This window comes from Salvelinus fontinalis, chromosome 17, assembly GCF_029448725.1.
Source record: "Salvelinus fontinalis isolate EN_2023a chromosome 17, ASM2944872v1, whole genome shotgun sequence".
In the NCBI taxonomy this organism is placed as follows: Eukaryota; Metazoa; Chordata; class Actinopteri; order Salmoniformes; family Salmonidae; genus Salvelinus; species Salvelinus fontinalis.
Window position 1 is genome coordinate 13,193,338 of NC_074681.1, and position 25,863 is coordinate 13,219,200.

Consider the following 25,863-nt stretch of genomic DNA (forward strand, 5'->3'; position numbering starts at 1 on the left):
CTTGAAACATTGTTAACAGTTTCAGGGCCATGGGCCTTTCTCATGATGGAAAAATACAGAATAACATGAAGACATGAACTGTGCAATGAGTTGGGGGGGCACATTCAGAACGTAGTGTTGCGAGAACAAACGGTCTTTTGTTAGATAACAGGAGCCAGGTGCGAGATAACGGTATCGAGCATGAGCGCATAGATATTCTACACAGCAAGTTATATCTATCAACTGGAGCGCCCGGGGGCCGGGACCAGCTCTGCGCCAACAATCAACGATAGGCTGGGTGAGTCTAAACCACGCCCAGTCTCTACTCTGTAACATGCCGGCTCGGAAGCAGGAACTACCTCTGTCAGAGTATATTATAATAACTTTGTCAGGAACAAGTCAGTTCTCTGTTCTACCCTGCGTGGTGTTACAGTGAACCCGTATATACGAAAATTGCATTTACCACTTATTGCTTAGCTAATAAAAAATACATAGCATACAATCGGTGACTCATTGTCATATTTATCCTGATACCAGATTGAATTGACGCAACCCTAACAATGTGCAGTATGAAAAACTAGGCAGCCATTTCCTAAGTTGCATCACCGGAAAGCCCCATGTACAGAACTTTTTGGGACGTGTATTGAATCAATGTTTGATAATGTGTTATTCCCATAAGTGTTTATTAACATACCAAAAAAAACTCTTATAATGCCCTTGAGACTGAGACAAGAGACCACACAAAACAGCTCCCAGTGATATTATGTGGGTGGTTATTCATTGTCACTCACTCATTTATTTCACCATTGTTAATTTTCCTTGCCACCTTTCACCCTGTCATCATTCTTCCTTATTCCCACCATCTCCTTCTCACACATTTTAATAGTGAAATATCGTCTATTAAATGTTTTTAAAATCCATGGGAATGATTGCAAGAAGGCAATATTACAGTAGTGAATGCAGACCAACACATGACAATCTCAGTTCTGTGAATAATCACATATTATAAAGGTCCGTTCCATCCGAAATTTTGAAACAGACATCATGTCCTAAAGGAATCTGTTGGAATTTTCCAGGTTTATGTAGTTTGATCTAATTTTTGTTTCTCTCCTTGCTGGATCTGTAGTGAAGGCGTTATTATTTTATTTGCCTCACTTCAAGTATAATTGTTTGTTTTTCCCCTTAGTATAATAAGACTATTATTATACTAACAACATTAATTCACGTTGCATTAATTAACACATTGCTCAAAGGCTCGCTCTCGGACCATAATATTTATGAACAACGCCGGTTTATATCGGAGGTAAATAAAGGACGACCCACGCTACTTCCTGTTTAGATTTTTTTTTTAAACATGTAATTTCGTTTTCAGCTATGGATAGACATATAACTAGCTGTAATGGAACGCAATCTCTTTACTAACAGGTAGGCTGTTAAAATCAAGACTCACATAACTATCGACAGTGCATTGTGCTTTTGGGGTTGATATAACGTTACACCTGTGGTTCCCAACTGTTGTTGTGGGGAGATGGCACTGAGCGCGGGCGGTTGGACTCCAACGCCTGTGCCAGCCACATTCCAGTCTGTACATGGTGGGCCCGCACTGGCTAGCTGCAACACGGTTTTGATGTCGGTGCAAGTGTCGGTTTGCCATTCTGGAATTCGACCGCTTTGCCTCCCCGGAGCTGGCGATGAGGTTCTCCGTGTTCAGCTTAGTATGGACCCCAGCAAAGCTGGAGAGTTTCGGCTAGCACTGAGGCACAGTAGCGGAAGCGGCCGTAGTGTGGTAAGACATACTGCACTGTAACGTCTAGCTACCTAGCTAGGTATCTTGACACATGTAATGCCATGCAAACAATTGTATGCATTGACATAATAAATTGTACACACACAACATTGTTCTGTTGGTTTGAGCAATGTCAGTTTAGATACATTTTTTTGGACATAGCTACTGAATTGGAATCTTGTTTAATAAAATGACACAGTAATTCCATTGCTGGGAAACTTTGTCGTGTGATTTTTTTTTTTTTACAATCATCTGTCCTGTGTCTATCTGAACAAGGGAAGAACCGTACTAAATAGGAGACAGTATGTTCTCTCTCCCTCTCTCTATAGTCAAAAGTTTGGACACACCTATTCATTCCATGGTTGTTTATTTATATTATTTTCTACATTATAGAATAAGTGAATACATCAAAACTATGAAATAACACATATGGAATCATGTAGTAACCCAAAAAGTTTTCAAAAAATAAAATATTTTATATTTGAGATTCTTCAAAGTACCCACCCTTTGCACACTCAACCAGCTTTGAGGTAGTCACCTGGAATGCATTTCAATTAACAGCTGTGCCTTGTTAAAAGTTAAGTTGTGGAATTTCTTTCCTTCTTAATGCGTTTGAGCCAATCAGTTGTGTTGTGACAAGATAGGGGTGATATACAAAAGATTGCTCTATTTGGTAAAAGACCAAGTCCATAATATGGCAAGAACAGCTCAAACAAGCAAAGAGAAATGACAGTCCATCATTACTTCAAGACCTGAAGGTCAGTCAATCCGCAAGAACTTTGAAAGTTTCTTCAAGTGCAGTCGCAAAAACCATCAAGCGCTGTAATGAAACTGGCTCTCATGAGGACCGCCACAGGAAAGGAAGAGCCAGAATTACCTCTGCTACAGAGGATAAGTTCATTAGAGTTACCAGCCTCAGAAATTGCAGCCCAAATAAATGCTTCAAGTAATAGACACATCAACATCAACTGTTCAGAGGAGTCTGCGTGAATCAGGCCTTCATGGTCCAATTGCTGCAAAGAAACCACTACTAAAGAACACCAATAATAAGAGGAGACTTGCTTGGGCCAAGAAACACGAGCAATGGACATTAGGCCATGGAAATCTGTCCTTTGGTCTGATGAGTCCAAATTTGAGATTTTTGGTTGTAACCGCTGTGTATTTGTGAGACGCAGAGTAGGTGAACGGGTGATCTCTTCATACGTGGTTCCCACCGTGATGCATGGAGGAGGTGGTGTGATGACGTGGGGGTGCTTTGCTCATGACACTGTCAGTGATTTATTTAGAATTCAAGGTATACTTAACCAGCATGGCTACCACAGCATTCTGCAGCAATACGCCATCCCATCAGGTTTGTGCTTAGTGGGACTATCATTTGTTTTCCAACAGGACAATGACCCAACACACCTCCAGGCTATGTACGGGCTATTTGACCAAGAAGGAGAGTGGATGATGTGCTGCATCAGATGACCTGGCCTCCACAATCACCCGAGACCTCAACAGAGTGAAGGGAAAGCAGCTAACAAGTGCTCATCATACAGTTGAAGTCTGAAGTTTACATACACCTTAGCGAAATACATTTAAACTCAGTTTTTCACAATTCCTGACATTTAATCCTAGTAAAAATGCCCTGTCTTAGGTCAGTTAGGAACACCACTTCATTTTAATAATGTGAAATGTCAGAATAATAGTAGAGAGAATTATTTATTTCAGCTTTTATTGATTTCATCACATTTCCAGTGGGTCAGAAGTTTACATACACTCAATTAGTATTTGGTAGCATTGCCTTGAAATTGTTTAACTTGGGTCAAACGTTTTGGGTAGCCTTCCACAAGCTTCCCACAATAAGTTGGGTGAATTTTGGCCCATTCCTCCTGACAGAGCTGGTGTAATGGAGTCAGGTTTGTAGGCGTCCTTGCTCGCACACGCTTTTTCAGTTCTGCCCACACATTTTCTATAGGATTGAGGTCAGGACTTAGTAATGGACACTAATACCTTGACTTTGTTGTCCTTAAGCCAATTTGCCACAACTTTGGAAGTATGCTTGGGGTCATTGTCCATTTGGAAGACCCATTTGCTTCCAAGCTTTAACATCCTGACTGATGTCTTGAGATGTTGCTTCAATATATCCACATAATTTTCCTACCTCATGATGCCATCTATTTTGTGAAGTGCACCAGTCCCTCCTGCAGCAAAGCACCCCCACAACTTGATGCTGCCACCCCCGTGCTTCACAGTTGGGATGGTGTTTTCCGGCTTGCAAGTCTCCCCCAAACATAACAATGGTCATTATGGCCAAACAGTTCCATTTTTGTTTCATCAGACCAGAGGACATTTCTCCAAAAAGTACAATTTTTGTCCCCATGTGCAGTTGCAAACCGTAGTCTGGCTTTTTTATGGCGGTTTCTGAGCAGCGCCTTCTTCCTTGTTGAGCGGCCTTTCAGGTTATGTCGATATAGGACTCGTTTTACAGTGGATATAGATACTTTTGTACCCGTTTCCTCCAGCATCTTCACAAGGTCCTTTGCTGTTGTTCTGGGATTGTTTTGCACTTTTCGCACCAAAGTACGCTCATCTCTAGGAGGCAGAACGCGTCTCCTTCCTGAGCTGTATGACGGCTGCGTGGTCCCATGGTGTTTATACTTGCGTACTATTATTTGTACAGATGAACATGGTATTTTCAGGCGTTTGGAAATTGCTCCCAAGGATGAACTAGACTTGTGGAGGTCCACATTTTTTTCTGAGGTCTTGGGTGGATTTCATTTGATTTTCCCATGATGTCAAGCAAAGAGGCACTGAGTTTGAAGGTAGGCCTTGAAATACATCCACAGGTACACCTCCAATTGACTCAAAGTATGTCAATTACTCTATCAGAAGATTCTAAAGCCATGACATAATTTTCAAGAATTTTCCAAGCTATTTAAAGGCACAGTCAACTTAGTGTATGTAAACTTCTGACCCACTGGATTTGTGATACAGTGAAATAATCTGTCTCTAAACAATTTTTTGAAAAATTACTTGTGTCATGCACAAAGTAGATGTCCTAACCGACTTGCCAAAACTATAGTTTATTAACAAGAAATTTGTGGAGTGGTTGAAAAACTATTTTTAATCATTCCAACCTAAGCGTATGTAAACTTCCGACTTCAACTGTATGTGGGAACTCCTTCAAGACTGTTGGAAAAGCATTCCATGCTACTTTGAAGAATCCAAAATATATTTTGATTTGTTTAACACTTTTGGTTACTACATGATTCCATATGTGTTATTTCATAGTTTGTTTTCACTATTATTCTACAATGTAGAAAATGGTCAAATTAAGGAAAACCCCTTGAATGAGTAGGTGTGTCCAAACTATTTTTTTTTTTCACAGTTCATTGCAGAGTTTGACTTGCGCTCTGTGCAGTATGAGGTGAAGTCTCCACGCCTTCACGAGATTCATTTGGCAACGCCCCCTCACGACTGCATCCGCTTCAACTTCTGCTGCAATCTGGAGGCTGAGCAGTGGGCCACAGTGGTGATGTCATCCCTAAGAGAGGCACACAGAGGTCAGCGGGCATGGCAGTCTTTCTCTATTCTAGGTTGCTTGTTAAGCTGCATTCCTGTCTTGTTGTGTCTTAGAAGTCTCCTCCTAGAACCCCATACTGTGACTAATACAATAGAATGCTCTCTCACAATTGACCGTTCTTTCTCTTTCACTGTAGTTGCTGCAAATATTTCCCCACATCCTCTGGATGACCGACAGAAGCACACCGCTGCAATAGCTCTAGAACAGCGCAGCACAGCCTCCTTACCACTCACTGGTAAGTGCACTCATGCTTCCTCCACTCTCTCTTTTTCTACCATACTTGCATGGCAACGTACAGTACATTTATGCATTTTTGTATAGTATTAGTAATTTAACCTGTTTTCTCTCTGAAGAGGAGCTGCGCCTGGAGCTTGCCCGGGCAATCGAAGCAGGCGACAGCCAGGCTGCTGCTCTGGCTCACCAGAAGGCGGTGCTCACCATCCAACTGTCTGAGAAGAGTTACGCAGAAGGAGAGATACGGTGAGAAGAAGTAAGACAGTTTAGGGGGGAAATTAAGATAAGTTGTCCAACAGAACAAGGAGCATTTGTGTTAACGGTGCCATGTCTGTATTGCAGTTTGTCTGTGGCAGTGGAGGACATTTCCTCTTCCTGTTGCGTCACAGTGAAAGTTTTCCCACACATGACCGTCGCAGCACTCAAGCAGCAGGTCAGATAAAAACTTCTGTGGTCTTCTGTTTGCTTGAGTACTTGGGCTACATTGGCAAATGTAAATGTTCACAAATCTCTCTTCTCTGTCTGTGCATTTCTATCAGGTGTTTCTGGAGTATGGCTTCCACCCTCGCGTGCAGCGCTGGGTGATAGGGCAGTGTTTGTGCACAGAGCCCAGGTCCCTGGCCCCGTATGGGGTCCAGAGGGATGGGGACATGCCTACCTCTACCTGATCTCAGCCCGCCATGCCCACCTCAACCGTCAGCTGTTCCAGCAGGACCAGGAGGGCGCCCTCATCACCCCAACTCCGCCTACCAGCAACGGCTCTACGTCCCAGGACTGGAGGGGCTACAGCACCCTGCCCTCCAGGCTAAGCCACAACTCCCAGGGTAAGTTTGTGCACACACCCACAGAGACAGACGCACCCACACACACAGCAGTGCACATACTAATAGCCGCGAGAAGTAAATTGAAATAATTTTGCCAAAATTAGGCTATAAAAATGATATTACTCGTCTGAACAGACATAAATAAAATAATAATAAATACTACACCAGAGAGCATAATTTAGCTACAGAGGATAAATGACAAAAAAAATAGCAGTGGATTAAGTTTTATTACACATACTTACTCGGGAAGGCCACAATTTGGGCAGCACACACACCAAATATAGAACAGCTTGTTGCATTGTGGCCATAGATATGATCCATAGAAGGATTTTGTAACCTCTTACCCTGGCACTTTGACTGTTAAACTCATGGGTACACTAGCAATGGCTGCCAGTCCTGATTTAAATGGGAACTGGCATCTATGGATTATATTTATATGGTTGGTTGCGGTTTCTGTTAGGACATATTTACAATTCAGACATTGGAGAAATGTGCCTGTCATCCCATATGCAATGGGTGAGTAACCTACTAAGGCTACTACCATTCAGGTTTTTAATTGCTATATTGTAATTACTTCGCCACCATGGCCTATTTATTGCCTCTTATCCTACCTAACTCTTTGGCCTGAATACCAAGTGTCACACCTGGAGGAAACCTAGCACCATCCCTACGGTGAAGCATAGTCGTGGCAGCATCATTCTTTGACGATGTTTTTCAGCGCCAAGGGACTGGAAGACTAGTCAGGATCGAGGGAAAGATGAACGGAGCAAAGTACAGAGATCCTTGATAACCTGCTCCAGAGCGCTCAGGACCTCAGACTGGAGCGAAGGTTCACCTTCCAACAGGACAACGGCCCTAAACACACAGCAAACACAACGCAAGAGTGGCTTTCGGACAAGTCTCTGAATGTCCTTGAGTGGCCCGGCCAGAGCCCGGACTTGAACTCGATCGAACATCTCTGGAGAGACCTGAAAATACATTGGCTTGCGAAAGTATTCACCCCCCTTGGCATGTTTCCTATTTTGTTGCCTTACAACCTGGAATTAAAATTGAGTTTTGGGGGGGGGGGGTTGTATGATTTGATTTACACAACATGCCTACCACTTTGAAGATGCAAAATATTATTTGTGAAACAAACAAGATGACAAAAAAACATAACTTGAGCGTGCATAACTATTCACCCCCAAAAGTCAATACTTTGCAGAGCCACCTTTTGCAGCAATTACAGCTGCACGTCTGTTGGGGTGTGTCTCTATAAGCTTGGCACATCTAGCCACTGGGATTTTTGCACATTCTTCAAGGCAAACCTGCTCCAGCTCCTTCAAGTTGGATGGGTTCCGCTGGTGTACAACAATCTTTAAGTCATACCACAGATTCTCAATTGGATTGAAGTCTGGGCTTTGACTAGGCCATTACAAGACATTGGAATCCTAAATGTTTCCCCTTAAACCACTCGAGTGTTGCTTTAGCAGTATGCTTAGGGTCATTGTCCTGCTGGAAGGTGAACCTCCGTCCCAGTCTCAAATCTCTGGAAGATCTCATTCCTTCAATTCTGACCAGTTTCCCAGTCCCTGCCGATGGAAAAACATCCCCACAGCATGATGCTGCTACCACCATGCTTCACTGTGGGGATGGTGTTCTCGGGGTGATGAGAGGTGCTGGGTTTGCGCCAGACATAGCGGTTTCCTTGATGGCCAAAAAGCTTCATTTGTCTCATCTGACCAGAGTACCTTCTATATGTTTGGGGAGTCTCCCACATGCCTTTTGTCGAACACCAAACGCGGTTGCTTATCTTTTTATTTAAGCAATGGCTTTTTTTTGGCCACTCTTCCGTAAAGCCCAGCTCTGTGGAGAGTACGGCTTAAAGTGGTTCTATGGACAGATACTCCAATCTCCGCTGTGGAGCTTTGCAGCTCCTTCAGGGTTATCTTTGGTCTCTTTGTTGCCTCTTTGATTAATGCCCTCCTTGCCTGGTCCGTGAGTTTTGGTGGGCGGCCCTCTCTTGGCAGGGTTGTTGTGGTGCCATATTCTTTCCATTTTTTAAATAATGGATTTAAATGGTGCTCCGTGGGATGTTAAAAGTTTTTTTTATAACCCAACCCTGATCTGTACTTCTCCACAACTTTGTCCCTGACCTGTTTGGATGTCTTCATGGTGCCGCTAGCTTGGTGGTACCCCTTGCTTAGTGGTGTTGCAGACTCTGGGGTCTTTCAGAACAGGTGTATATATATATATATACACTGAGATCATGTGACAGATCTTGTGACATTTAGATTGCACACATGTGGACTTTATTTAACTAATTATGTGACTTCTGAAGGTAATTGGTTGCACCAGACCTTATTTAGGGGCTCAATCATAGCAGCAAAGGGGGTGAATACTAACACCACTTTCTGTTTTTTTAGACATTTTTGAAATACGTTTTTTTTCTTCATATCACCACCAATTTGGACTATTTTTGTGTATGTCGATTTACATGAAATCTATTTAAGTTACAGGTTGTAACGCAACAAAATAGGAAAAACACCAAGGGGGATGAATACTTTTGCAAGGCACTGTAGCGACGCTCCCCATCCAACCTGACAGAGCTTGAGAGGATCTGCAGAGAAAAATTGGAGAAACTCCCCAAATACTGGTGTGCCAAGCTTGTAGCGTCATACCCAAGAAGACTCAAGGCTTTAATCGCTGTAAAAGGTGCTTCAACAAAGTACTGAGTAAGGGGTCTGAATACTTATGTAAATGTAATTTCAGTTTATTTTTTATAAATGTGCCAAAATTTCTAAAGACCTGTTTTTGCTTTGTCATTATGGGTTATTGTGTGTAGATTGATGAGGAAAAACAATTTAATCAATTTTAGAATAAAGCTGTGGAAAAAGTCAAGGGGTCTGAATACTTTCCGAATGCACTGTATATGGAAGTACAATTAACAAAAATATAAACACAACATGTAAAGTGTTGGTCCCATGTTTCATGAGCTGAATTAAAAGAAACAAGACATTTTCCATATGCACAAAAAAGCTTATTTCTCTCAAATGTTGTGCACAAATCTGTTAACATCCATGTTAGTGAGCAGTTCTTCTTTGCCTAGATAATCCATCCACCTGACAGGTGTGGCATATCAAGAAGCTGATCAAACATGATCATTACACAGGTGCACCTTGTGCTGGGGACAATAAAAGGCCGCTCTAAAATGTGCAGTTTTATCACAACACAATGCCAGAGCTGTTTTGAAGGAGCGAGTGCAATTGGCATGCTGACTGCAGGAATGCCAACCCGAGCCGTTTCTAGAGAATTTAATGTTAATTTTTCTACCATAAGCCGCTTCCAACATCGTTTGAGAATTTAGCAGTACATCCGCCCGGCCTGACAATCGCAGACCATGTGTAACCACGCTAGCCCAGGACCCAGGCAGCTGATGAAACTGTGGGTTTGCACAACCTGTCAGAAAACGTCTCAGGGAAGTTAATCTGCGTGTTCATCGCCTCACGAGGGTCTTGACCTGACTAACCCCCTTCGATGGCCACTGGCACGCTGGAGAAGTGTGCTCTTCACAGATGAATCCCGGTTTCAACTGTACCGGGCAAAGGGCAGACACCGTGTATGGCATTGTGTGGGCAAACAGAGTGCCCCATGGTGGGGTTATGGTATCGGCAGGCATAAACTACGGACAACAAACATAATTGCATTTTATTGATGGCAATTTGAATGCACAGAGATCCTGAGGCCCATTGTCGTGCCATTTATCCACCAGCAACTCCTCATGTTTCAGTATGATAATGCACAGCCCCATGTCGCAAGGATCTGTACACATTTCCTGGAAGCTGAAAATGTCCCAGTTCTTCCATGGCCTGCCTACTCACCAGACGTGTCACCCATTGAGCATGTTTGGGATTCTCCGGATCAACGTGTACGACAGTGTGTTCCAGTTCCCGTCAACATCCTGCAACTTCGCACATCCATTGAATAGGAGTGGGACAACATTCCACAATCAACAGCCTTATCAACTCTATGCGAAGGAGATGTGTCCTGCTGCATGAGGTAAATGGTCACACCAGATACTGACTGGTCTATTGATCCAAGCCCCCTACCTTTTTTAAAAAGTATCTGTGACCAACAGATGCATATCTGTATTCCCAGTCATGTGAAATCCATAGATCTGAGCCTAATAAAATAATTTAAATAGACTGATTTCCTTATGTACTGTAACTCAGTAAAATCGTTGAAATTGTTGCATCTTGCATTTATATGTTTCTTCAGTGTAGTTTAGTGCATCTCCAATCCATTGTTAAATCTAGAATCGGCATCCTATTTCGCAACAAAGCCTCCTTCACTCATGCTGCCAAACATACCCTCGTAAAACTGACTATCCTACCGATCCTTGACTTCAGCGGTGTCATTTACAAAAATAGCCTCCAACATTCTATTCAGCCAATATGATGCAGTCTATCACAGTGCCATCTGTTTTGTCACCAAAGTCCCATATACTACCCACCACTGCGACCTGTATGCTCTCGTTGGCTGGTCCTCGCTACATATTCGTCGCCAAACCCACTGGCTCCAGGTCATCTATAAGTCTTTGCTAGGTAAAGCTCCGCCTTATCTCAGCTCACTGGTCACCATAGCAACACCCACCCGTAGCACACGCTCCAGCAGGTATATTTCACTGGTCACCCCCAAAGACAACACCTCTTTGGCCGTCTTTCCTTCCAGTTCTCTGCTGCCAATGACTGGAACGAATTGCAAAAAAAATCACTGAAGTTGGAGACATATCTCCCTCACTAACTTTAAGCGTCAGCTGTAAGAGCAGCTTACCGATCGCTGAAGCTGTTCACAGCTCATCTGTAAATAGCCCATCCAACCAACTACCCTTCTCATCCCCATATGTTTTTCTGCTCTTTTGCACACCAGCATTTCTACTTGCACATCCTCATCTGCACATATCACTCCAGTGTAAATTGCTAAATTGGCACTACTTTTCCCCTATTGGCGTATTTATTGCCTTACCTCTATTTCATTTGCACACACTGTATACAGATTTTTCTATTGTGTTATTGACTACGTTTTTTTATCCCATGTGTAACTCGTGTTGTTTTTGTTGCACTGCTTTGCTTTATCTTGGCCAGGTCGCAGTTGTAAATGAGAACTTGTTCTTAACTGGCCTACCTGGTTAAATAAAGGTGAAATAAAAAATGTATTAAAAAGTGCCAAAAAAAAGAGGTTAAATACTTGTCCAATAAAAATGATAGTTTCCTGATCTTAGATCTCTCAGATATAGGGCAGACACTTCAAAACAAACTTCCTTTTAGATTTTCTTTGGAACTGTTTTTCCATGTATGAATATGTTATTCAATGTATTTCTATGGGCTTATAGCAGTAAGGCCAAATTCAATGTTTCATTAAATCATTTAAAAATAAATTTCATACCTAAAGGGGTCCTAAAATTCTAAATCAAATATCTAAATTATCCTTGGTATGACCATCTTAAAACAATTCCATATGTTGGCTTAGTAGAACCCTCCTTTAGACTCTAGATCAGGGCTGTAGGGTTATTTCATTTTTATTTTCTCCATTTCTAATCTAGCGCACCTGATTCTAATAATTAGCTGGTTGATAAGCTGAATCAGGTCAGTTACAACTGGGGTTGAAAAGAGAACCTACAGGAGGGTAGCTCCCTAGAGGGTTAAAGAACTGGTTTAGATGAATAAATAACACTGATATACAATAATAATAAAACAAATTATAAATACGAAAGTATATATAAAGTTCCAAAATTGCATCCTACCAGAATAGCGAGTTGCACAGTAGGCGGCATTAGGCTATTTGTGTGGTATTTATTAAAAAATATTATGCTAATGTCTATCATGTAAAGGACATAGAATTGCATGAAATTTGTTTATAAAAGGCCCATTCATTTTTCAGACCCTTGCATGTGTGGAAATCCTAAAAACATGTCTGCTCAACTGTATGCCAGTATGCAAATATAGTTGCATGCGATGCTTTATTATAAAAGGGGACTGATCACTCATTTACCATTGTTGTGATTGACTGTAGGGAGCACCGGACGTGCGGCTGACAGGCTGGGTATGAGCGAGATCAGAGAGGCCCTCAACTTGGAGACTCTGCAGATCAACAATAAACCTGATCAACCCTGCAAAGCCAGTAAAACACAGGTACAAACCCAATGTTTTCATATTTATGTGATCGGCTGTTGGCTTCAAACACCATTTCATTGTTTTACGCAAGATGATAGTTGAGGACATACTTTCTCTTTCCCTGATAGAAACCTAATATTCCATATAGCTAGTATACTGAACATCACTGCTCTATACGTCTTGACACGCAGACAGAATGGGTTTGTCCCTCCTGCACCTTTATCAACAATCCTTCCCGACCAGGCTGTGAGATCTGCAGTACAGCCAGACCTGACTCAGAGGAGCACCGCCTCATACAACAGGTACTGTATCTATGGCATAGAGTAGACAGAACACATCACCTGCATTCTAAACTACAATATTGTCTTTATTCCCTGTCTGTATTAAAGGAGAAAGGAAGAAGAGTGGAGCAGGGGGAGATTGGGGCATTGATCAGTTGACTGCCTCGCAACCTATACCATAGCCTGGCCGACTGATCACATACAACTGACACCAACTTACTGATTCTTAGGTAAAAACCCACTACTGACAAACACTAGAGGTATATGGACGCTGTAGCACAGACATGGATCTCCACTTGCAGTGGCTCACAAAAGGAACTACCTGTATAGTCAATGGGAGCTGTCTTGTGACTCTCCTCTGGACATGGCAGTCAGCAACCTTTTGCCTTGTGGCAGACTATTTAATTAGTTTACATTTACACATTCCAGAGGGGTGGGTGGTGCTTCCCTTATCTCTCTACCTGATATCTCAGATGAGAGAATGTGGTATATTTTGAAGTTGGCCAACTGGGATACGTTTGAGTATTGAAAGTGCAGTTTAAAACCAGGGCCTGTATTCCAACTCAGAGTAGGTGTGCTGGTCTAGGATCAGATGTATTTTAGATCATAATTATATAGACATGGAGGACCTGATCCTAGATCAGTACTCCTGTTCTGAGATACATTGTGAATACAGGCCCAGGTCTTGCTGGTCATTGGTTGGTGCCATTTGGTTTGATGGGATGAGAGGAATTAGTTGCTATGAGGCAAGTCTGTGGGAGTGACAGGGTTTTAAAGTGATTTTATTTTTATAAGAATGTTTGGTGATATTAATGTCGATGTGTTTCACCTATGTCATAAGTTTCTCTGTCTGAACTGTTAGTGACGGAATGTTATGTTTTGTCAAACATAACTGTATAAAATGGTGTTAGCTGAATAAACATACGTTGATCAAGTTTGAGTTAAGTTTTTATTTGAGCATTTATAAATGAGTGTCTGTACACATGGTTCAAATAAAGTATATAAAAAAAATAACATTTAAAGACAATTCTTAGTTCATATAGTAGATTATGGACATTTTCTGGAGGGCTTCAATTGCCAAGAGGTTGGCTTAAGGATACTGCTTCTTTAACATTTTATTTTGTTCAGTTTCATCCCTTAGAATATTCACTCAGGCCCAATAATATAACCAAAAAACAGTGCATTATTTATTCCTTCAGGTACCATAAACCAGTCCCATGCACACGAGCCCTGAACCCAATACAACCTTTTAGTTGTAATTCCGCCAGACAAGCCCAACCCAATACACTTAACCACTCCCCCCGCCAACTTCCTATTCCTTCCAGGCAAGTCAGTCAGCCTACTCCTTGGGGAAACACCTTTATTCCATAAAGGCAGGTTTAGGAGCAGTTTCACCTCTCAAGATAGATAGTTCCCATATAAAGGCTGGTCTGGGACCAGTCTTCCCCCAGTTACCTGTTGTTTACTTCCAGAAGAGAATGTTCCAGAGCAGCAACCAACAGGGGTAGATCAGCAGAGCCAGGAGCGGATAGACCAATGAGCCGTAGAGGGAGTGGTCCAGGATGCCCTGGGAGATGACGGACAGGAAGAGCATCCAACCATCTTGCAGGGAGACGGGAGTCTCCTGCAGCTCCTGGAAGAGGAAGACGCAGTAGAGCAGAGTGCAGCCGGGGCTCAGGAGCACCATGATGGCTGCAGATAGAGCCCTGGGGAGAGAGGGTAAAGTCGTTATTACCGAGCCCTGGAAGAAGAAACATTAATACAGCACTCAAGACAGTGGACAAGAGGTTGAGGGAACTATTACACACACTATCCTCACACACAGGGACAATGGAACTAACACTGCACTGTGCGCTCAGACATTAAACTAGAGAGTGCAACATCACATTGAGAATTATTACTTCTATAATAAATCACCCAACACCGGGAGAAAGTTGTGGGTGGGTGAGAGTGTTGAGAGTATTACTTGGGTGTATGTGGTGTGATGAAGGCAGCGATGGGCACCAGGGATAGAGCCAAGATGAAGCCCAGGGAGAAGTTGATAAGGGCAGTGCAGCCCAGTAACACAGCCAGGTAGAGGAGAGCCACCAGCTTCAGCACTCTCCAGCCCTCCTCTGTACCCTCTCCTTGCAGAAGCCTGGGGGAGAAAGAGAGATAAAAGCCCCATTTATTCCTGATGCTAACATGCGCCCTTTGTCCTGAACTTGTTCACACTTTGTGACCACATTTTCAGACAGGTGTAAACGATTAAAATACATTTGATTGTGATCAGATCTTCCTGAGCACCTCCATCGGTTGTCAGGCATGCATTGTGTCTGGATATCATTGAAGTGTAAACATCTGGATGGTCAAGCCATTTAAAATTCATATCAACCTCTAAAATCATTGACAGGTATCACAATTTCATTTATAATAAATGTATTAATATTATTTTGAAATAATATCTAAAATAATTTGCATACAGGGAGGCACTAGATAATCTGGTCACAATGTGGATGGATAAGAGACATTTTACACAGACCTTTGTTACAAGGAGCATGTGAGCACACAGACATTTAGGAGCACAATTACAAATATGAGGTACCAAGCCGTTTTTCTTTGCTGAAATGGTGCAAGCATGACAGTCATGAATCTGCGCTCAGGGGCTGTTTTACAGTAAAGTAATCATTGCAACAATTTTTCTAGGCGCACTTGTGCGCCTAAATTACAATTCCAGGTCGCACACAGCAAAATATTTAGGCGCATATGCATGTAAAATGCTAGCACTGTAGAGCCCTGCCTTGATTAGATGATATTGATCAGATTATGAAACGCACATTAGCGCAAGACGTAAACAACACTAGTTACAGAGGGGGACATGGTGAAATAAAATAATTTACTGCAGCCACAGTATCGTCAAGGTGTGTGTGTGATCACGGGGCAAACCTGGCATATTGTATGCATATTTAGTGTGTGAGAACCTGCATCAGCCATCTTATGTTTTCTTTGAGTGTGTGTATATGTGAGAAAGATAAGAGGGTGTGTGTACCTGTGTGTGTTGTGTGGCAGGGCCAGCCCTGCGGTGTAGATAGCTATAGCAGTGAGGACCACAGCTTCCGTCTCAGACACAGGGAAGTGTTGCACAGCCATCTCCTGAGAGAGGATAGGGAGGGTGTACAGAGCCACCCCTGTCATGTGACTGATCACTACTGGAGTCAGGATAGACAGGACCCCTGGGCTGGAGGGCTGATGGAGGACAGAGGGAGACAGGAGGAAAAAGTCAATTATACTGACATAGACCAATAGGTTGTTGACCTCTAGAGATGTAAAAAGGTAGATACTATAGTTATTACATACCAGAGGTGCACACACACACACACACACACACACAGCTTGTTTACTACTCCATGACTGACCTGCACTCCCCCAGCCACCCCATCCTCTGTTCCTGGTGGAGAAGCACCTAGCTGTACCCACAGGTCTAAGGCCTGTTACTGCCATTAAGGACAATACTGATATGCACCAGTGTATTAAACCATCATCGAGATATACACAGCCTCATTCAGAGCAATCTCATCACGACTTAAAGCTGGAATCCTTAACGGTGAAACTGTCACGTCCGTTTGCCCCATGGACATCATTGCACGTGCGCTAGAACAGCAGAATGTACTGCCATTTCTTTTTACCACATTGTGCAACACTCCTCCCCCTCACTTCGTCAAAAAAACAAAATCGATAACGGCATTAGGGCGGATAGTGGCACTGTTTCCCCGACTGCGGATTCCATCTTTAATGAAGTTGAACATTCAGCTTAACTACGCAAACATATCATTAACCCCCATTAGGCCTTTTGACTAACCTAATTCATTTACTAATATAGAATGGACCAAAATGAATATCCTTTCTGTCCATTTACAGTTGAAGTCGGAAGTTTACATACACCTTAGCCAAATACATTTAAACTCAGTTGACATCTCCTGACATTTAATCCTAGTAAAAATTCCCTGTTTTAGGTCAGTTAGGATCACCACTTTATTTTAAGAATGTGAAATGTCAGAATAATAGTAGAGAGAATTATTTATTTTTGGCCAAACAGTTCTACTTTTGTTTCATCAGACCAGAGAACATTTCTCCAAAAAGTATGATCTTTGTCCCTATGTGCAGTTGCAAACAATAGTCTGGCTTTTGTTCGCGATTGATTTATTTTGATTTTCCCATGATGTCAAGCAAAGAGGCACAGAGTTTGAAAGTAGGCCTTGAAATACATCCACAGGTACACCTCCAATTGACTCAAATGATGTCAATTAGCCCATCAGAAGCTTCTAAAGCCATGACATTTTCTGGAATTTTCCAAGCTGTTTAAAGGCACAGTCAACTTAGTGTATGCTAACTTCTGACCCACTGGAATTGTGATACAGTGAGTTATAAGTGAAATAATCTGTCTGTAAACAATTGTTGGAAAAATGACTTGTGTCATGCACAAAGTAGATGTCCTAACCGACTTGCCAAAACTATAGTTTGTTAACAAGAAATTTGTGGAGTGGTTGAAAAACGAGTTTTAATGACTCCAACCTAAATGTATGTAAACTTCCGACTTCAACTGTAATTCCCACACAAGTGCATCTCAACCCTCCAGCTCTCTTGGACAGGTCTCCCTTGGGAAAAAGGTATTCTGACCTCAATGGGACTACCTGGTTAAAAAACGGTTAAATAACAATAGAATCCCCTATTGTCCCAGAGGTGGAAGGATACGCGCAACAGCAGAATGACAGCCAACAGGCCGAAGGCGGGCATGTAGTAACCAATGGAGACGAAGCGAGAGAGCGAGGGCATGAGGTAGAAGAAGTAGGACTGGTGCAGACGCTCCAGGAGGTTGTTCAGCTTCCGGTACATCCCCTCCAGGAGCCTGAGGGACACACACAGGTTAATTTCCATGTAATTTTCACTGTGAAAATGTCTCCATAGAAACGACAAGAGTTGCATTTGAAGGCTTTCTGATCATCTAAATTGTAGCTTGAACATCAGCAGCTGACCTGCCGATGGTGGTGGTGTCTGTCTTGTACTGTCTGAAGCTGTTGATGCCCCTGATGGAGGCGGCCTCTATGTGGTATCTGAGGAACAGGCCGTGGTCCCCCCAGGGTCGCCCACTGGCCTGCTTCAGCACCATCAACATCATGGTCTGGGCCGCGTGGCTGTAGCCCGATGTAGTGTCCCAGTCGTTCCTCTGGAGCTGGATGGAGAGAGGACAGTCAGCATGACAATCAGGCAATTAAACATGTTATTACATCATGTCATTACTGGCTTCTCCTTACCTGGCATAGAGGAATGCACATGACAAAACATCTATGGTGTTCTATTATTAGACCTCTCTGAAAGCATTACAAATTTACAGTACCGTAATTTCTGGACTATAAGCCGCTACTTTTTTCCCACGCTATGAACCTTGCGCTTTATACAATGACGCGGCTAATTTATGGATTTTTCCCGCTTTCACAAATTCATGCCGCCAAAACCTGAGCACCGTCACATAATGTGAAGTAAATCGAGCGCGCTCAAACTTTCCATCATTCTAATTACGGTAGTCATTTTGTCACCCTCATCATGGCAAAGACACGGAGAAATGCATATGATGCAGCTTTCAATTTGAAGGCGATCGATCTGGCTGTTTGAAAAGGAAATAGAGCTGCTGCACGGGAGCTTGGCCTTAATGAGTCGATGATAAGACGTTGGAAACAGCAGCGTGAGAAACTGACTTGGTGCAAAAAGACAACAAAAGCTTTCAGAGGAAAGAAAAGCAGATGGCCCGAACTAGAAAATGAGGTTTGGATGACAAGTGGGGAGAAATCCTTCACTAAAACGGGCCGCATGCGAAGAGCGACTTATGGTCAAGTCTGCCAGTGGGTCCTGACAGCGTGGAGCTGCTGCGTATTGAAGAGGGCAGCATAAGCTCAGCGGGGAATTTGCCTCCGGATGAAAGTGAGGAGAGCACAATGAAAACGATCCAACATCGGATGAAGCAATTCTGAGGCTATTCAACTCCGACACCAAAGGAGATGACTTCAGTGGTTTCAGTGCACAGGAGGAAGATAGTGACCAAGGACTTTCTTGGTAGGCTACTGTTTACTGCTATTTAAAAAAAAAAAAAATGTTACAAGCCTGTTTCGTTAAAGCCTATTTATTTTTGTTACAAGACGTGTTTCGTTAAAGCCTATTTATTTTTGTTACAAGCCGTGTTTCGTTTAAAGGCTGTGTAAAGTTCATTTGTTTCAATGTACCGGTAGGCACCTGCGGCTTATAGACACGTGCGGCTTATTTATGTACAAAATACATTTTTTTTTTTTAATTCAGTGGGTGCGGCTTATATTCAGGTGCGCTTAATAGTCCAGCAATTACGGTATGTACTTTCTGCAACTACATCAAATAACTTCACCGCACGCGGAGGCTAAAACAGACTTTCCTCCGTCGAGACGTCCCTCTAAGGCCCTTCTGTTAGCTTGCTAGCCCCGGCCTGCTAGCTGTCTGAATCGCCGTGTCTCCAGCCAGCCCAACCACTCACTGGACACCTATGATCACATGGCTATGCATGACTCTCCCTAATATCAATATGCCTTGTCCATTACTGTCCTGGTTAGTGAGTATTGTCTTATTTCCCTGTAGAGCCTCTAGCCCTGCTCAATATGCTTTAACCAACCATTTAGTTCCACCTCCCACATATGCGGTGACATCACCTGGTTTAAACGTCTCTAGAGACAATATCTCTTTCACCATTACTCAATGCCTAGGGTTACCTCCAATGTACTCACATCCTACCATACCTTTGTCTGTACATTATGCCTTGAATATATTCTATTGCGCCCAGAAACCTGCTCCTTTTACTCTCTGTTCCGAACATACTAGACGACCAGTTCTGATAGCCTTTAGCTGTACCCTTATCCTACTCCTCCTCTGTTCCTCTGGTGAAGTAGAGGTTAATCCAGGCCCTGCAGTGCCTAGCTCCACCCCTACTCCCCAGGTGCTCTCATTTGTTGACTTCTGTAACCGTAAAAGCCTTGGTTTCATGCATGTTAACATTAGAAGCCTCCTCCCTAAGTTTATTTTATTCACTGCTTTAGCACACTCTGCCAACCCGGATGTCCTAGCCGTGTCTGAATCCTGGTTTAGGAAGACCACCAAAAACCCTGACATTTCCATCCCTAACTATAACATTTTCCGACAAGATAGAACTGCCAAAGGGGGCGGTGTTGCAATCTACTGCAGAGATAGCCTGCAGAGTTCTGTCTTACTATCCAGGTCTTTACCAAAACAATTCGAGCTTGTACTTTTAAAAATCCACCTTTCCAGAAACAAGTCTCTCACCGTTGCCGCTTGCTATAGACCACCCTCTGCCCCCAGCTGTGCCCTGGACACCATATGTGAATTGATTGCAACCCATCTATCTTCCGAGCTTGTGCTGCTAGGTGACCTAAACTGGGACATGCTTAACACTCCGGCCATCCTACAATCTAAGCTTGATGACCTCAATCGCACACAAATTATCAATGAACCAACTAGGTACAACCCCAAATCCGTAAACACGGGCACCCTCATAGACATCATCCTAACCAACTTGCCCACCAAATACACCTCTGCTGTTTTCAACCAAGATCTCAGCGATCACTGCCTGTATCCGTAATGGGTCTGCGGTCAAACGACCACCCCTCATCACTGTCAAACACTCCCTACAACACTTCAGCGAGCAGGCCTTTCTAATCAATCTGGCCTGAATATCCTGGAAGGATATTTACATTTACATTTAAGTCATTTAGCAGACGCTCTTATCCAGAGCGACTTACAAGTACATACATTCATACTTTTTTTGTACTGGCCCCCCGTGGGAATCGAACCCACAACCCTGGCGTTGCAAGCGCCATGCTCTACCAACTGAGCCACACGGGGCATATTGACCTCATCCCGTCAGTAGAGGATGCCTGGTTATTCTTTAAAAGTGCTTTCCTCACCATCTTAAATAAGCATGCCCCATTCAATAAAAAAAAAAAAACAGGAACAGGAATAGCCCTTGGTTCTCTCCAGACCGGACTGCCCTTGACCAGCACAAAAACATCCTGTGGCGATCTGCATTAGCATCGAACAGCCCCCGTGATATGCAACTTTTCAGGGAAGTTAGGAACCAATATACACAGGCAGTTAGGAAAGCTAAGGCTAGCTTTTTCAAGCAGAAATTTACATCCAGTAGCACAAACTCAAAAAAGTTCTGGGACAGTAAAGTCCATGGAGAAAAAGAGCACCTCCTCCCAGCTGCCCACTGCACTGAGGCTAGGAAACACTGTCACCACCGATAAATCAACTATAATTGAGAATTTCAATAAGCATTTTTTAACGGCTGGCCATGCTTTCCACCTGGCTACCCCTACCAACAGCCCTCCACAGCAACTCGCCCAAGCCTCCCCATTTCTCCTTCACCCAAATCCAGATAATTGATGTTCTGAAAGAGCTGCAAAATCTGGACCCCTACAAATCAGCCGGGCTAGACAATCTGGACCCTCTCCGCCGCAATTGTTGCAACCCCTATTACTAGCCTGTTCAACCTCTCTTTCGTATCATCTGAAATTCCCAAAGATTGGAAAGCTGCCGCGGTCATCCCCCTCTTCAAAGGGGGAGACACTCTAGACCCAAACTGCTACAGACCTATATCTATCCTACCCTGCCTTTCTAAGGTCTTTGAAAGCCAAGTTAACAAACAGATTACCGACCATTTTGAATCCCACCGTACCTTCTCCACTATGCATTCTGGTATCAGAGCTGGTCATGGGTGCACCTCAGCCACGCTCAAAGTCCTAAACAATATCATAACCGCCATCGATAAGAGACATTACTGTGCAGCCGTATTCATCGACCTGGCCAAGGCTTTCAACTGTCAATCACCACATTCTTATCGGCAGACTCAACAGCCTTGGTTTCTCAAATGACTGCCTCGCCTGGTTTACCAACCTCTTCTCTGCTAGAGTTCATTGTGTCAAATCTCTTTGGGGGTGCCACAGGGTTCAATTCTCGGGCCGACTCTTTTCTCTGTATACATCAATGATGTGGCTCTTGCTGCTGGTGATTCTCTGATCCACCTCTACACAGACGACACCATTCTGTATGCCTCTGGCCCTTCTTTGGACACTGTGTTAACTAACCTCCAGACGAGCTTCAATGCCATACAACTCTCCATCCGTGGCATCCAACTGCTTTTAAATGCAAGTAAAACTAAATGCATGCTCTTCAACCGATCGCTGCCCGCACCTGCCCGCCTGTCCAGCATCACTACTCTGGAGGCTTCTGACTTGTGGACAACTACAAATACCTAGGTGTCTGGTTAGACTGTAAACTCTCCTTCCAGACTCACATTAAGCATCTCCAATCCAAAAGCAAATCTAGAATCGTCTTCCTACTTCGCAAAAAAAGCATTCTTCACTCATGCTGCCAAACATACTCTCGTAAAACTGACCATCCTACCGATCCTCAACAATGTAATTTACAAAATAGCCTCCAACACTCTACTCAACAAATTGGATGCAGTCTATCACAGTGCCATCCGTTTCGTCACCAAAGCCCCATATACTACGCACCACTGTAACCTGTACGCTCTCGTTGGCTGACCCTCGCTTCGTACTCGTCACCATACCCACTGGCTCCAGGTCATCTACAAGTCTCTGCTAGGTAAAGCCCCGCCTTAGCTCACTGGTCACCATAGCAGCACCCACCCGTAGCATGCGCTCCAGTAGGTATATCTCACTGGTCATCCCCCAAAGCCAATTCTTCCTTTGGCCGCCTTTCCTTCCAGTTCACTGCTGCCAACGACTGGAACGAACTGCAAAAAACACTGAGGCTGGAGACTCATATCTCCCTCACTAGCTTTAAGCACCAGCTGTCGGAGTGATCTGTGAGCTGCTCTACCTGTAAATAGCCCATCCAACTACCTCGTCCCCATACTGTATTTATTCATCTTGCTCCTTTGCACCCCAGTATCTCTACTCGCCCATTAATTTTCTGCACGTCTACCATTCCAGTGTTTAATTGCTATATTGTAATTACTTCGCCACCATGGCCTATTTATTGCCTTACCTCCCTTATCCTACCTCATTTTCACATACTGTAAATATACTTTTTCTACTGTATTATTGACTGTATGTTTGTTTATTCCATGTGTAACTGTGTTGTTGTATGTGTCGAACTGCTTTGCTTTATCTTGGCCGGGTCGCAGTTGCAAATGAGAACTTGTTCTCAACTAGACTACCTGGTTAAATAAAAGGTGAAGATTTAAAAAAAAGAAATAATAATAATTACTTACTCAAGTAAGTGTTGGCATTTGGACTTCTTCCCTACCTTGCCCTGGATGGTACACAGGACCCCTATCTTCTGGCAGAAGGCGTAGAAGAGGTTGGCCAGGTCCAGGTTTGGCAGCTGTCCGTTGAGCCCCTCCAGAACCAGGTCCAGACTGGTGATGACATCACTGCTCAGCTCCAAAGACAGAGCTGCCTGGATGGAGCCACCTCTTCCCTGCAGTGGAGACCAGTCACCACCTGGGGGATCCAGCAGGAGGCACAATGGTGGCAGGGTTGATGGTATAGAACAGGGCTCTCAAACCCTGTTCCTTGACAGCTGTAACTAACCTGATTCAGTTTATCAACCAGCTAATTATTAGAATCCGGTGTGCTAGATTAGAAATGGAGGGAAAACCTACAGGACAGTAGCTCTCCAGGAACAGGATTAAAGAGCCCTGGTATAGAGACATTGATAATACATACAGTCTATAATGGTGTCTCTAAAACTGGTGCATTAAAGGGTTACATTATTACAGAGATGCAGGTAAGGAGTACTGACCAGTGGTGTTGGTGTGGTGGTATCCCTCCAGCCAGGCCTGCATGCCGATCAGGTCATGTTCATTCACCAGGAAGATAATGTCCTTAGCCCAGTGGATCTGACCTAAGAAGAGACCAATCATTGACAGATGAATTTAACCTTTGGAAATGGTCTGTCTGTGAATGTTAGTAATAGTAGTATGCTTACTCCTGAAGTACTGGGCGAGGCCCAGCAGAAGGCCCACTGCCTGGTTGTTATTGTTTCCCTCACTACAGGGGGCACTCAGCACCAGGGCTTCAGTACGAGGGGCTCTGGGGGCCCGCAGGATCCCATACACGTTAGTGCCCCGCACCATCTGACCGAGACAAACCGTGATAAGGATCAGTGAGAGAAAGAGAAGAAATTAAAGCCTGTGTCAAGATACAGAGGAGGAATGTGTCTGAGAGTGTGTGTGCGCACCAAGATTAAATAGGAGCTTATGTTTAATATGTAGACATCTTTGTCTCAGCCCAAACGCACATATCTCTCTTTGTTTTCATCTGGGAAGGGAAGCTTGCGGGTGAAGCTCTGAGTGAACACTTCCAGCCCTCGAGACTGCATGGTCTTCACCAGCCAATCCACCGGCATCCCACTACAGAGAGAAGTGAGGGAGAAGAAAAGAAGTGAAACACAGAAGGAATATTGTGGGAGTGGTTCTCATTATTATAGCTGGATTTGTGATAGGTAGGATAAGCACTGAATCCCAAAGTAGGGGTTAGTGATAGCTAGGGGCAAGTTTTTTTCCTGGTCACATGAACAAGAGAAGCTCCTGACACTAGTGATGGCTATAGGGGGAAGGCTTATTAGTTTGACTCACCCTACTTTCTTCTTGTGAGCAGCAAACTCCCTACCGGTGGCCAGAGCCCTCTCACCTGCTGGGAAGCGTTCCTCCACCATGGTGGAGCCCATGGCGTTCTCTGACATGTAGGTGCGCAGGGTGAACGGCTCAAAGGCCAAGCCCATGAACCATGCCACACCCGCCAGGTAGCACATAACACTGGGGAGACATCTTTATATCATTTTAAAGCATTTGGCTCATACACAGTTAGTAGGTAGGATGGGGAGGCAGGTAGCCTAGTGGTTAGAACGTTGGACTATTAACTGGAAGGTTGCTAGGTCAAATCCCTGAAGTGACATGGTAAAAATCTGTTGTTCTGCCCCTGAACAAGGCAGTTAACCCACTGTTCCTAGGCTGTCATTAAAATAAGAATTTATTCTTAACGGACTTGCCTAGTCAAATAAAAGGGTACAAGTAGTACAAGGTGCATCCCTGTCCCATTCCACTTCCCCAGCAAATTCTTCAATATTCTACCATTGATATTCTGACCGGAAGGACTCACCAGATTGGTGCATTGAGACGGGTGAGAAGTTTGGTCAGGGCTCGTCTTCGGTTTGGGTCAGACAGTAGTCCCATGTTGTTGTTGCGTTGTTACCTCTCAGACTGGCTCAGCTGGACCATTGCAAACAAAGCCCCAGTCAATAATATTCAATATGAATGTAGCTTTTAGTCATCCCCTCGCGCCATTGTAGGCATCTATAGTGTTAATCTAGCTAGCTAACTGCTAACCTTTATAATTAAAAAAAAACAGTGCTAAAGAATATGGTCCATTATTATCGATTAGCAAATGTTAGCTAGCTAGTTAGCTAGCTAGCTAACGTTAGTTGCCTAACTAAGCAGCAGAGAACCAGCAACGTTGCACGCGCAAATATCCGCAACTGTTATTTTAAACTAACCAATGTATTTATCCAATACCTTTACAAAATGTGTAGTTAAAAAGAGCCTACCTTTCGGGCACAAGGGAAAGGCCCAAGATTTGACAGGTGTAGCTAGCCTGTACTTTACTGCTATAGATTTTCCACCGGTCTTTTTTCCTTGATTCTTATCGGACTATTGTGCGACGGACCAACTTCCGCTTTAGCCAAGAAATAATAAAAACAGAGATTACCTCATTGGATTTGTGACTGGCTCTCCCTGTCGGTTTGGAAAATGAATTACCTAAATACATTCAGAGAACTAATTCAGGGGTGTATTTATTAATCAGATCCTGTTGGCAGACGTTTTGCACCAGAATTAGACTAATGAATACACCCCCATGTGACGCGACACTCAAACGGTTTTATTTTTGCTGATTGATTGATTTATCCAATCCCAGATTCCGATGTAGACCTACATCTA

General features: G+C 43.5%; 1 protein-coding gene and 1 pseudogene across 1 annotated transcript; one reads left to right on the forward strand and one right to left on the reverse strand.

Moving 5' to 3' along the window:
• Positions 1–52: 52 nt before the first annotated feature.
• On the forward strand, positions 53–13,758 carry LOC129813723 (ranBP-type and C3HC4-type zinc finger-containing protein 1-like; annotated as a pseudogene).
• On the reverse strand, positions 13,755–25,822 carry gpaa1 (glycosylphosphatidylinositol anchor attachment 1). Its single transcript, XM_055866172.1, has 13 exons — positions 25,473–25,822; positions 25,028–25,137; positions 24,505–24,684; positions 24,168–24,279; positions 23,856–24,003; positions 23,670–23,771; positions 23,172–23,368; positions 17,837–18,033; positions 17,556–17,709; positions 16,220–16,291; positions 15,853–16,049; positions 14,791–14,961; positions 13,755–14,530 (listed from the first exon to the last, which is right to left on the reverse strand). The coding sequence occupies exons 2-13, from the start codon at positions 25,099–25,101 to the stop codon at positions 14,287–14,289; spliced, it is 1,848 nt and encodes a 615-aa protein (XP_055722147.1). The 5' UTR covers positions 25,102–25,137; positions 25,473–25,822; the 3' UTR covers positions 13,755–14,286.
• Positions 25,823–25,863: the final 41 nt, after the last annotated feature.